This window comes from Urtica dioica, chromosome 2, assembly GCF_054948205.1.
Source record: "Urtica dioica subsp. dioica isolate 48M chromosome 2, U.dioica_male_clone48M_v1_H2, whole genome shotgun sequence".
Taxonomy (NCBI): Eukaryota; Viridiplantae; Streptophyta; class Magnoliopsida; order Rosales; family Urticaceae; genus Urtica; species Urtica dioica.
Window position 1 is genome coordinate 55,860,857 of NC_142757.1, and position 13,594 is coordinate 55,874,450.

General features: G+C 37.0%; 3 protein-coding genes across 4 annotated transcripts; 2 read left to right on the top strand and 1 right to left on the bottom strand.

Moving 5' to 3' along the window:
• Positions 1–752: 752 nt before the first annotated feature.
• APT3 (adenine phosphoribosyl transferase 3) lies at positions 753–3,410 on the top strand. 2 transcript variants are annotated; one of them, XM_089600729.1, is made up of 5 exons: positions 753–1,082; positions 1,199–1,309; positions 2,168–2,260; positions 2,342–2,491; positions 2,579–3,402. In XM_089600729.1, exons 1-5 carry the CDS (start codon positions 1,001–1,003, stop codon positions 2,695–2,697), a joined length of 555 nt encoding a protein of 184 aa, XP_089456855.1. In that variant the 5' UTR covers positions 753–1,000; the 3' UTR covers positions 2,698–3,402. The 2 variants fall into 2 exon arrangements, with proteins under 2 accessions (XP_089456855.1, XP_089456863.1); XM_089600737.1 differs by lacking the exons at positions 753–1,082; positions 1,199–1,309 and adding an exon at positions 1,548–1,748 and having other exon boundaries at positions 2,579–3,410.
• Positions 3,411–4,443: 1,033 nt separating this feature from the next.
• On the bottom strand, positions 4,444–5,768 carry LOC149405931 (uncharacterized). Its single transcript, XM_089601484.1, has one exon. The coding sequence runs from the start codon at positions 5,420–5,422 to the stop codon at positions 4,703–4,705; it is 720 nt and encodes a 239-aa protein (XP_089457610.1). The 5' UTR covers positions 5,423–5,768; the 3' UTR covers positions 4,444–4,702.
• A 4,943-nt stretch (positions 5,769–10,711) lies between these two features.
• On the top strand, positions 10,712–11,646 carry LPPBETA (Phosphatidic acid phosphatase (PAP2) family protein). Its single transcript, XM_089606460.1, has one exon. It carries the CDS (start codon positions 10,825–10,827, stop codon positions 11,389–11,391), a length of 567 nt encoding a protein of 188 aa, XP_089462586.1. The 5' UTR covers positions 10,712–10,824; the 3' UTR covers positions 11,392–11,646.
• Positions 11,647–13,594: the final 1,948 nt, after the last annotated feature.

The following is a 13,594-nucleotide window of genomic DNA, read 5'->3' on the forward strand; positions in this document are numbered from 1 at the left end:
ATTAAAAAGGACAAAGTGGGTATTTTAGTACAACAAATGAGATCTATCTGTAATACTTTGAGATGATCTAATCCATATCCACGCATAGTTGAATATCTTGAAGATATCACCTTGTTAAGTGAGCTAGATATCGATTCCACATAAATAAGCAAACAATACATACTTAACTTGATTACTTTTTGCGTAGCTTATCAAATTAAATTATAAGGTATAATGTAATGGCAAGTAAATTACAATATAACATTTACATATTTTTTCCATCATCAACTATGAGAGAGAAAATATTAATTACTACAAATTATTTAACATTTACAAATCTTCTTTTAAATAAGATTCATTCGAGGTTCACTTGGAAAGTAGCAATCATCTGTCGAAAAGTTTATGGCATTCTCAAGAGTGTGGCATGCGACTTCTCTTATGCTTTGAGCCTTTCACGTCAAAGGAGAGCAGCGACGTCAAAAAGAGGGCTATAGGGAGATTTTTTTTAGAATGAAATGTCTTTGGTTTGAGCTAAAGATTTTTTTTTTCCGAAATTAGTAAAAAGATTTTATTAAAAAAATTACCCTTTATGGACCCTTGAGATTCCCTTGTTTTATTTGATTATAATTACGATTGATTTATTTTGCTTTTATCAAAACAGAGAAAAGGAAAGAGATGTAAAAATGTGATTCAATATTCAATTCTGTCCATCTATGTATCTCTTTTCTCTCTCACATATTGTTGTGCATAGAGGGTATTTGATAAACAAATACAACAAGACACACACTTGCTTTCCCTCTATAAATACCACTTCTCTCCTCTCTCTCTCTCTACATGTTCTGTCACTCTTCTAGACTACTACAACCGTAACAACAATCCATCTCTCTCTCTCTCTCTCTCTCTCTCTCTCTCTGGCACTGTTGCGATAAGCGTGAACGAGCAGAGAGACTGAGAGAGAATAACAAGAAGAAAGAGAACTGAAAAACAGAGGTCGGTATTTCTTGGTGGGTCTGTCTCGATAATGTCGGCTTACAAAGACGAAGATCCTCGCATCCATGGCATCAAAACACAGATTCGAGTCGTCCCAGATTTCCCTAAGCCTGGTCTGTTCTTCATACATTTCATCAATATATCTATAAGCCTTGTTTGATTGACTCGACTGGGTCGGAATCAAGTTCTCATCTTTTTGCTTTTGTTTGGTCTTCTCAACAATGTGTAGGTATTATGTTTCAAGACATAACAACTTTACTGCTCGACCCAAAAGCGTTCAAGGACGCTATTGACTTATTCGTGGAGAGGTACAAAGGCAAAAACATTTCTGTCGTCGCAGGTAAATTATATCAAATGAAAATAAAAAAAGTTAACAAGTTTGTATCTTTTTTTACCTTTAGAAATTAGAATGAGGAATAAAGATAGGATCTTGAGAAGATCAGTAAGCACTGCTGATCTAATTTTGTTGTTTGGGAGGTCAGTAGTGGTGGGGGTGGGGCACTTGGTTAGGAGAAAAGTGAGTGAGTGTGGTTGTTTTTTTTTTTTTTTTTTTTTTGGCTTGAAAAGTGAGCGAGTGGGGTTGATTGATGCAGAAGAAAAATGGGTGGGTTGAATATATAAAAGCGTATGTTTTGTGGGTGTCTTTTTTTTATTGCTTTTACGAGCCATTATGGGAATAGATTGGATATTGGAGCTCACTGTGGTTTTTGGCTTACATTCATTTTTGTTTGACTTCGTCTTCGTCTTCGTCTTCATCATTATGATGACGCTATGTTTTGGTTCCACTCTCTCTCTCTCTCTCTCATCCTGGTTTCCATATATTCTTGAGCTTCAATCAATTTTTCTGGAAACTGTTTAAGTAGCCAGATTATGTATATGCCTATACTATTGTACATTTGACTCCCAACAGTTTTGTTTAAATTTTTATCATCAAGCTTGATCTGTCACACTGAGATAACTTGAACTTGATTCAGGATCCTTGAATCGCACCAGTAGTGGTGGCACCGGTGATTCCTCATCTCCAATTGCGTTGGAAAATGCCACTATCTAATTATTGATTTGTCTTTCATGTTTTGCCGTTTCGATTCATGCCTTGTTGCACAAGTTGTGAACTATTTTTGGACTCTTGTAGGGTAGTTTCAATGTTATTTCTCTTTGTGTTATTGGAAACATGAGATTGTTTGTTGTGCATTTACAGGGATAGAAGCCCGGGGTTTCATATTCGGGCCGCCCATTGCGTTGGCGATCGGAGCAAAGTTTGTTCCTTTGAGGAAGCCGAGGAAGTTGCCCGGTAAAACAAACTAAGTGAAGTGAGTAAATAAGTAAATTCGTGAAAAGGCATTGTTGATAATGTGTGTGTGTGTTGACCTAGGTGAGGTAATATTCGAAGAGTACACGCTTGAGTACGGGAAGGACCGTTTGGAGATGCACGTGGGAGCCGTGAAGAGTGGCGAACAAGCTCTGGTCGTCGACGACTTGGTTGCCACCGGAGGCACGCTCTGCGCTGCCATCAATCTTTTAGGTAAAAAAAAAAAGAAAATTACGATATTGTTGAGTTTCACGATAGTGTAAATGACGAAACGAGCCCTAATATTGGGTTGCGAAACAGAACGGGCGGGAGGGCAAGTGGTGGAGTGCGCGTGCTTGATCGAGCTGCCGGATTTGGAGGGACGCGAGAGGCTCAAAGTCAACGGCAAGCCCCTCTACGTTCTCCTCCAATCCCATTGACCATTCACCGCTGGTCAAACTGTACATTTGCACCACATTCCCTGCTTTGAATTCACTCATTTGAAAACTAAAATTGAGGGAAAAAAAGGAGAGAGAGAGAGTATTGAGTTATATTACTATGGAACACTGCCAAAACCTGATTATTATTATTATTTATGTTGGAGTAAATGAGTCTGTTTTATAACGCTGAGAGTAGAGTGGGACATTGGTGTTGATGGGAAGCTCTTGCAACCATAATGGACCACTTTTAACACTAAAAACCGACTTGGTCGGGCCCCACAGCTGGGACCCGTGAGTCTCGGCTCGGTCCCAAGTGGTTGCCTTTCACGCTTGATGACTCGAGCTCTGACATAAGGCCAGCCAATCCGGCTCATTCACACCCAAGTCCTGTGACCTATGCTCATTCTCTATGAATACTCAGCTCTCTACTGCAATAATGTGAAAACTCTGTCAAACAACTCTATCAAAGTATTTCGCTGACTCGAGTGTTAGAGCGACGTTGATTCTGAACCACTTCCGCCAGAATGCTTCTAATTCACCATGTTCCATTATTCAACAATTCATAAGAGGTTGTATGTCGTGTGTCTTTGTTGTGTTTTCATTTTACTTAATTTTGGGTAATACTCGTTAAGATTTTAATGTGTCTAGGTATATGGGTGAATGTGTAATACACTTTAAGATTTAAACGGGTCCGGCTAAAAGTATTGTCATTCCATACTCGTTACTTGCTACCCAATCTGTTACCTTTAAAAAAACTTATCTATATAATTTAATAAAATAAATAATACACTAGACTTGCTCCGGTCACTCTGGCTCTCGCCGGTCTCCTTCACCCTCCTCAGTCTTCATAGCCCTTTCCGTTGATGTGTATATTTTTTAAATACATAAATGAGTCTACCAGATATGGTACCCGATTTTATGAAGCAAGTAAACGGGTACAATATATTCTAAATGAGTATATATGTTACCCAGTCTATTTTAAAAATCGATTTAACAAGAATGAGTACCGTATAAAATTTTAGGTGGATGCGGGTAATCGCATAAGTATGCTGAGTTTTATTCGTATTTGTCGTCTTCAAAGCTGGTCATATGAGATAGCGCGAAATCTCATTTCATATGGAAAAAAGATCATCAAGGAAGTGAGATGGAGCTACTAGCTAGGATTCTTATTTAGTCCCATTTAACATTTTTTTTTATTTGTATTTTAATGTTTTATAGTTTAAGTTATAATAAATTGAAATAATTAATTGAATATTAAAAGAAAATAAAAAATATGAGATATTTGGAATTGCAAAATATAGTTTGGGGAATTCTTGTTTCCGTGAAAAAAATGTTCTAAAATATTCCAGTGTATTTTTTACAGTTGCAATAATCCCATTTCTGCACATATATGAGACAAAATCAAAAGTTTCCATTTTTTGGTGTTTCGTATGACCAGATTTAGTTTCCATATAAACTCTAACACGGTTCGAGATCTCTAAATCTTATTAATAAGACTTCGTATTCAGAGTTACCTATAATTATCTTTGACTTTGCAGTCCCGAAGAAAAAGGGAAACACTAATTTCCCAAAAACGAGTAAGGAAACTTGACAAACAACAGAACGGAGTTATCAACTTGATAATTACACATGTATTTTTGTCAAGCAAATTACCACTCTCAAACCTCCACGCAGCCATGACTATGAGCTTGCTTTGTCCTTAAACTTACTCCATTACATCTAATCATAATCATGACAACGATCACAATCAAAACACCTACTAATTTCCAAACCATCCCAAGCTCAACCAATTAAAATTTTCAGTTAATCATCATTCATCATCGATATTTTTTTCATTAGTCACACACAAATATTAATGACCCCAGAAAAAAATAAGGCTGATAAAGGCACGTAATAAAGAAAGAAAAAAAAGGACATCTACCACCAATCACCATCGCCGCAACAAAAAATAAAAATAAAAATATAATATAAAGAAAAAAGTGACCTCAAGTCCAAGATCGTGTCTTTACAAGTTATAGACGATTAGAAAGCAAGGCAAGACGGCGCGTGAGTCGAAGACGAGCAGTTCGCCGCCGTCGCGGCTGACGGAGTCGAATCCGAGGCGGCCGGCGACGACCCGGCAGACGAGCATGGCCCTGGTTCCGGCTCCGGCGCCGGCGCTCTCGTGGGCGGCGCCGCTGCCGGAGAAGGTGCAGACGGCGGAGGATGCCTTGGCGGCGCCGGGGAAAGCCCTGGCGTCGCATGGGGTGGGGCCCAGGCAGTGGAACCCCATGACCTCGTTGCCGTCGGCGGCGCAGCGCGCGTCCTCCTTCGTCAGCGAGCCGGCGCGTGCCCTCACGGCGTCCCTGTGCTCCTCGAAGCGCGTGGCGGCGCGGGCTCCGTTGTGGATCTTGAATATGAGCTCGACCCGACCCGAGAACGCCTTCGGACTCCAGCTCGTGTGGAAGATTATCTCCACCACGTTCCGCGACGGATGCCCCGCCGGCAGCTCCGTCAGGGTCGCGTCGGAGCTGGACCGGAGCCGGCGCGGCGGCGGCGGCGGCGAAGGAGCGTGGCGACGTGGCGGCTCGGGTTTGGCGCGGCGTTTGGCTGTGTGGATGACGTCGGCGACCGAGTGGCGACAGCTGGCAGATGGGTTGAGGCGTTTAGGGTTCGGAGTCGGGTCGTAAACGTCTTCCAAAGCTCTGGACTTGCATTGCAGAGATTTCACCCAACTACTCGCCATTCAATGAGATATACTCTCTCTCTCTCTCTAAAACATTAACAATACGATCCTTGCTTTCCTTCTTTCTTCGGCTTTCATGTTATGGAGAGAGAGAGAGAGAGAGAGAGAGAGAGAGAGAGAGAGGACATGTATTGTAATGTGAATATGAATATGTAATGTACTGGAAATGGTAACGACATGGTGACTGGTGTGTTATTTATTTCTTTCTTTGTTTCCTATTTTTTTTGTGGGAAATGACGGGAATGCCATTCTGAGGGTTTCGGAATTACCCACGTGGAATTCTGCCCCTTTCCTTAATGAGTGAGGATATAAATGTACATAATATATGTGACTTGTATAAAGTATAAAAAAAAAAAAAAAAGCAAATGGGGTTCAACTTCAATGTCTTATTTATTTGGTTTATTTTTTGTATTTGTCTTTACCAAAAATGACTAAATAGGTTTTTTTTTTATTTTGGATTTTGCTTTGGTTTTGCTTTGCATGCATGCTCTAGATTTTGGCTCATCATTATTAGGCTACTGCGCTCAATCTGATGCCATCAGTTTCGAATTTAAATGCATCACTACAATAATATTTCTCTTTTATATTATTTATGAGGAGAGTTTTTTTACTATTAAAATAATATTTAAAAGAACAAATAATTAAGGCGTAGTGGTTTAAATCTTGGTTATTATCAAAATACATTTAATACTGAATTTGAATCGCTTCATATCGAAGCATCATCCGTTTTTATTTTACAACGCCTGAAGGGAAATTGAAATGTAAAAGAAAGTAATAATAAAAAAAAACTGTTAGGGGTGTTAATGTAGATGTATTTAATGGAGTTAAATACGTACGTTAAGAAAGGTATCATCTGTCCAAGAAGATCTCATTTGATTTGTGTATGAAAAGAAGCAAAGTGTTTCTCTTTTCTTTTTGTAATTTTCCACTTATTACTAAATGCACTGCGAATTCAGTCCCACTATAAAAGCTTAGAACGCAATGATAATATTGGAAGAAGAATATAGCGACTCAAATTCAGCTTCTTGTCCTTTTAATGGCCTACATTATTGCTATCTCGGATTTGGAAGCCATAATTGTCATTCTAATTACCTAGAGCTTATTTACTATGTTTGACTTTTACAATAATCTCTTACCTAATTATCTCACTTCAGGCTCAAGAGTTGAAATTGTGCTATACATTACCATGATTATATGAAATATGTCATGATTTTACAAAAAGATAAATAAATTCTTAGCTGAAATCTCCTTTTCATATGAGAGGAGCGTTTGAATTAATTATTAGTATTACTATTAACACCATGATTATTAGTCAGTTAGATAGGTCTTTTTCATTTCTGTTTCTTTATTTTCCTTCCCTTCCAAACTTTCCCTAACCCATATTTTAATACTATATTCAATGATAAACGTGGAACTCGGAAGTTATTTCTATGGACGTTTCCGATTGAGCAAAAAATAAAATAAAATATAGTGCATTCATTTGTGATTGACACATTGATCAGTTTGGTGAGAACCTAATCTATAAAAGTCAGGTCATTTTCTAATAAAGGCTTTCTCTGCCATCAAACTATGAGTATTACTATTGCTATTTATGACATTGTTGCTCCTTGAAATCAAAGGAAGCAATTACTCTATACAGTGTTCTTGTTGAGCTTGAGGTTTCAATGAAACACAAAAGCACCTGATCGAATCACACACACTTTGCTTATTCCTAGTTTGATGTTGAATTTCTTGTATTAATTCCTCACTCATTATTTAGTATCAATTTGGTATAAGTATTTATATGGGGCAATCTCGTCATTTCATAAATGACCCAGTAGTCTTAAATTGGACCATATTTATTTTATAATTAAATTAAAACACTCTAATTTAAAACTAGTGCGAGGAAGAATCTTTCATAGGAGTTTGAAATGGAATAGAGAATATAAGGATACAGGAATAGAAAGAGAATGGAAACTGCAGGTATTAATATTATTGGCATTGCACGTAAGGAAAAAAGCTCTGAAATTTGAACTTGTAACAAAACAACAATTTGATCTTAATTAATTTTAAGCCTCTAATTTTTGGCATATTATAGGGTCATAGGTAGGCACTAAGGAAAGTCGGCATTCACAATGCTATAATAAGTTTGGTGCTTATTGCGATAATAGCATGTGGTTACATTACAAGGAGACATTTGCATTGATATAACCAAAGCCTTAATAATCAACAAAACGTAATTATAATATTAAATAATTGCTGTCCAAACCCTCAAATGGTTCCTCATTAAAATACGAAAAAATAAAGAGAAAAGAAAACGTGAGGATTCGTGAGTGAGAGTAATTGAATGATTCCATTGGATTGGGGTCAAGTGGCGCTGGCAAAACAGGATTCAAACTTAAGCTAGTATGTATGGTTTATTGAGTTATATTATCATGTACATATATATATATATACATATATATTTTAATATGATGCAAGTGATTATGATCATTAGATTCTGCATGGCACAAAGTAAAAGAAGCGCATAGTTTATAGTTAGGAATGAGGAAAAGGCAAAGTGAATTCTTTTCTCAGACTTTTTGCTCACACGCCTAACCCTCACTTGCATTGCACACATTTTAATTTTCCCGGGAACTGCGTTGTGTTTTCATGCGTACCTGTTTACTTGCTATAACACCATCCAAAAAAAAAATTATATTTTTTTTTAACATTACTTGCCTTTCCTTTGACGTACGTAGTGCTCAATTCAAATTCAAATCATATTTCTATTATCCTCATTTTGAAATTTGCATGTTTTGGGTTTACTAGGTGTCTTTATAATTTCTTTTTTCTTCACTAGTAAGATTTTAAGTTTTTGAATATATGTGGTTGGTAATGTTTTCTCATGATTAATTGAGTTCATAATTTATATGCTTTTCATAATTTATGGTTGGGAATATGATCATTGTCTGATTGTATTTCTTGACCTGGAGTTTTCCAAGATGTCACTATGAGTAATGTCGACTTAGAGCAACTTTAGTACATAAGTTATCAAATTTTTACACATTATCGAAATAAATATATTTTATTTTATATTTATCCACATTATCAATTGTAGCACTTTGTAAAAAATAAAAAAACCATTCCAATGATGATAGCACCAAAATGTGGTTAACGTGTGTCTCACTCTATCCAAAGTAGTGGTGTGTTTATTATTTTATTAATTTTTTTTAATAAAAATTATTGTGGGCATCGGTGCTAGAAAGTGAAACTATTGTCATACTAATTAATACCAACAATGTTAAGTTGTCAAAAAAAAAAAAAAAAACATGATATTACCACATAAGTAATGAAGCAATTTTGGTTGCTTGCATTAGAATCGCTCCTATATGACTTGTTTAATGTTGCATGCTAAGACTACCTAGTCGGCATATAAGATTATGACTATAATTGATTGCTCAATCAAATTTATCTACTTAGAAAACTAAGCCTTCACCACAAACGTGATTATGGTCAATATTTTATCTTAAAACAATTGTCCATATATAATGTTTAACTAGCAGTAAAAGTAGTCGACATGAGGCTAGCATAGAAGCTTTTGTTTTGTCGAATCTCTCTTCGATGAGAAAATATGCTCTAGGATTCTGGTAATCATTTAAATTTTGCCGATTTTTGTTCCATAGCTACATTATCAAATGTGATTGTTAGTCACTACGGATAATTTGTATGGTGTGTCAAACAAGGCCATTTATCACTTGATTTAACAAATGGAGGTAATCAGTTGGGTAACCCCTATTTCAAAATGGTCTTTTAAATATGAAGGAATAAGGGTGTTATGTCTCTTTTTCCCTTCAATTTTTTTAAGGGTGTTATATTATCAAAGAAAGTATTTTGAAAAATATTGTATATATGCTTCAGTCTTCTCGTCCTAATGAATGATTGTTTTATTAATTAATTTATTTTTATGATAAAGTTTGGGGAATGAAAATATAAGATGGACAAAGCAATATCCTAATGAGCGATCTTGGTGAAGACAAAACAATGTCTCGATTTTGGTCAACGATGCACAGTTTCTCATACACCTTGATCTGTTCTATCATTTAAAGCCAACCATTAATGCCTCTAGAAACTGCCCACATTGCCTTGCCTCTTCATCTCAAGCATTAACATTTCATTGACCCTCTCCATCAAATAAATAAATAAATAAAATTGTTGTTACAATTTAATTAAAAAAATGATCAAGATCACACTGGTTTTAAATCCCAAAGTAGTTAGATTAAGTTTCTCTTACAAAACAATTCCTTGCTTATTTATTATTATGTGAATAATCAGGTCTTAATTTGATGGCTTTTAATTCCGTACTCTATTTAAAAAAAAAAAAAAAAAAAAAAAGTCAGGCTGTGGAGGCAATGTATAGTACGGCCAAAAGGATAGGTGAAGTGAAGCAAGGAGTGATTCTCGGATATATATGGATAAAGAGACCAAAGCAATAATTGGAATTATGTGCACTCACTGACTATTCAAAAAACGAGGCTGAGAAAACGAAAAGAGAGAAGCGAGTTTTGCATTATGTGTAAGAAAGTGAAAGCATAGATGAACACCCATCCATATATGAAATGAAGATCACGTGATCAAGGAATTGAAATCCACATAAGAGTCCAATCAAAGACTTGGTGGTCCTCTTCGTTTGTTGTGAGTGTGACTGACAATTTCGATCCATCAAATGTGTGACAATTGCCCGTGAGCTTATATGACCATCATTTATATCATACCTTGTCTAGTGGCGGACCAACATACACCAAATCAAAACTCGATTATACTTCGCTTTTCCCATATTTCGATCTATGCTTTTCTAACAAGTTGCCCCAGAGGCTATAGAGCAATTTGATTTTCAATATAGCCACTTGTGTATTCATTTTCTTTACAGACAATGAGGTTTTACTCAAAATATCTATAAATAATGCAAGAAGAATAATTAGAATAAAAAAAATCATTAAGAAAAAAGCAATAGATTATTCAATCTAGCGAGTTTACAATATATTGCATAAACGACAAGAACATGGTAAACGACAATTCAAAAAACGACAAGAACATCGTAAACAAAAATCTAAACAAGAAGACCATAGTAAACGACAATTAATAAAACGACAAGACAATGGTAAACGACAATTAAAAAACGACAAGACAATGGTAAACGACAATTAAAAAAACGACAAGACAATGGTAAACGACAACTTAAAAAACGACAAGAAAATAGTAAACAACCATTAAAAAACGACAAGAGAATGGGAAACGACAATTTAAAAACGACAAGAGCATAGTAAACGACCAATTAAAAACGACAAGAATATGGTAAACGACAATCTAAAAAAATAGAAAGAAAAAAAAACGACAATTAGCGATGGTTGAGTTTGGTAAATGAGTAAGAGGGAGATAGACCAATGAAAAAACCCCAACGAAACCAAAATCGAATGGCTGCGGCGTTGATCAGATTGGACGGCCGAGTGTCGGAGCTTCTGTACGGCGGGGCTCAGCCGTACCTGCCCCGATCAGCCCTGCTGGCCCTCGAACTCTCCGCCGATTTCCGGCTCTTCTTCCCGGCGGCGCTGGCCGTGCTGGCCCTGTGGAAAAGCCCCATTGTGGTGTCGCTGATTCTAGGGCTTTTTCTTGACCTCGCCGCCGTGGGGCTCGTGAAGATCCTCTTCCGCCGCGGCCGTCCGCACTACAATCGCGGCATGAGCGCCGCCGTGGCCGTCGACCACTTCTCGTTCCCCAGCGGCCACTCTTCCCGCGTCTTCTTCGTGGCGGCGCTTCTTCATCTCTCCAAGGTCTCCGGATCCGCCGCCGTGTGGGGCTGGGCGGCTGCCACGTCGGCGTCCAGGGTGTTGCTGGGACGGCACTTCGCCGGCGATGTCATCGTCGGAGCTTGCCTCGGAGTCGTCGAAGGAGTGGTGGCGTATCGCTTTCTGAATCCGGAGAATTTCGATCAAATTCGTTACTGGGTTTGATTTGATTTGATTGCTTTCTCAAACACAAACCATGGATTCATCTTTGTACTCGTATTTGCATCATTAGCTGCATATTTTTTCTATCTGTCGTTTCTTTACTTTACCCTGTCGCTTCAATGTTTGGTTGTCGTTTGATGTTTTCACGAGAATCCACGTTTTTCAATTTCGAAACACAAGACCATCGATTTGAGTAGTTCATAGCTTAGGAGTGAACACCTAAACCAATACCATTGGCTGGGCTTGCACTAGTATTAATTGGGCTTTACAACTATAAGCATGATAATGATTGATTATTTGAATTTCTTAATTTGTAAGTTTGGAAGCAATTAGCTAACTTGAGTGTTTGGCAGTTCATGGTGAGTCAGAATTCAGGAGATACGAGACATGTACATTTGTTTGGGTTGTCACAATAACAAGCACTCAAAGCTTCATCATTTATTATTACAGACACAACTCAAGGGAAGACAGCGATACTCCACCATGTGTTGCTCTGCCTCGTAGCTGTATTGTATTGTATATATATATAAATTCATGAGAGTGGGAGAGAATTTAATTAGGATGAATATTAGTACTACTAAATAGTAAATACTAATAGGAATAGGAATCTGAATGAGGACCACTATTAGTCAAAGCCTGAAAGCATAGAGAGAGCAGAGATGGTTTCAGAGAGTAATAAGGAAGACTGACTCACTCTCTCTCTTTTCAATTTTGTATTTTCTGCCTATCATTTTGGACTCCTCTGCACTCAATCTCTCTCTTCCCTTTTTCGCTTCCAGTGTTAGATTGAGCTCAACTATAGAAGCGTATCCACTATCAATGAGCCAAATACCCATCTTTTGACTTGACCACCTGAGAATTCTATACCTCAACTCTCTCAAAATGTTTCTAAGCGTAATTCTGCTTTATCTAAAGTAAACTAAGCCCCTTAAATAGACCTGAGGATATGCATGTGACTTACAATTTAAAGCATAATCCAACAATCAGAATTTATAAGGAAATGAAGTGATTGAACAGAAAAAATGTAGATTAGATTTCCTTTCTATCTTCTCATACTAACTAAACGACAAATCTAAACTAACTAGACTACGTGTGACCTGCTAGGTAACGCTTTTCAACCACAAGAAGGAATATTAGTCGCGGTTATTTCAAATTTTAATGTCTCAATTACGCGGCACTTAGTCGCGACTAATTACTGTATAATCGTCTAGAGGAGCGGCGAAGTCTTGTCATGTATGATCGGCCATTTTCAGACATGCTTTTCTGCGCATATATATATTATATATATATATATATATATAAAATAGAGGTGGGTGACAGTGAAATTGTGTATGAAGAGACATGCACGTACTTATTCAGTGCGTACGTTCCAGCAATCAGCTGTCCACAATGTTCTATGGCGAAATAAATCCTCTCACCGACACCATATATATGGATGGTCAATTGTAATTTTCTTTATGTGCATTATTCTCTTAAAAGCTTATCATTTTAGGCCACTGTGGGTAATATGATCAGGTAATAACACTGCTAATTAAAAATTTAAGTAATTACAATCATTATGGGAAAATATCTAAACCTGATCAGCTAGCCTAGTACTACTGTACGTATTCTTTTAATAAAAAGTCATTTGCATTCGTTTCACATCAAACCTAGCTAGTTAGCTTTGAATGGGCGCTTTCAACCGAATAATGCGGATTACGTACAATCTTTTTTATTAGCTTGTAGCCACGAACTTAACGAAAACAACCAAAATAAAGATTTTTTTTTTTCTTTCTTTCTTCTTCTTCTTCAATAAAAGACAATTAGATGCACAGTAATAGTATAGTACTAGAGTTTTCAGAGTTGTATATAATTAAGCTAGACATAATTCAAAGTAAATGATTAGGGATGGTTGAAATGCCGCTATATATTGTGAATGTGGGGTGGTCCCACAAAAGCAAACATTGATTGGAAACGCTAGTCAAGAAGAGAGGGCACATCAAAACTAGATGAAAAGAAAGATAGGATTAAACATAATATAATACTAACAAAACCCATATCATAAGCACGAGGGTTCATAGGATTTGTGGTGAGATAAGGGGTGATCGCACGAAAAATGGGGTGCGAGGGTATGGGGATCACATGTCGATGCTGGGGAGAGGAAAAGATATATACATAAGCGATCGATTGATTGACAGAAAATAAATTGATGTTATTGTGATTAATA

What these genes read in the sequence shown, in the direction of transcription:
- APT3 (XM_089600729.1), top strand. Translation starts at nt 1,001, where the DNA reads ATGTCGGCTTACAAAGACGAAGATCCTCGCATCCATGGCATCAAAACA. An exon ending in GAAGCCGAGGAAGTTGCCCG is followed by an intron (nt 2,261 to 2,341) that starts GTAAAACAAACT and finishes GTGTTGACCTAG; the next exon opens with GTGAGGTAATATTCGAAGAG. An exon ending in CGCTGCCATCAATCTTTTAG is followed by an intron (nt 2,492 to 2,578) that starts GTAAAAAAAAAA and finishes GTTGCGAAACAG; the next exon opens with AACGGGCGGGAGGGCAAGTG.
- LOC149405931 (XM_089601484.1), bottom strand. Translation starts at nt 5,422, where the DNA reads ATGGCGAGTAGTTGGGTGAAATCTCTGCAATGCAAGTCCAGAGCTTTG.
- LPPBETA (XM_089606460.1), top strand. Translation starts at nt 10,825, where the DNA reads ATGAAAAAACCCCAACGAAACCAAAATCGAATGGCTGCGGCGTTGATC.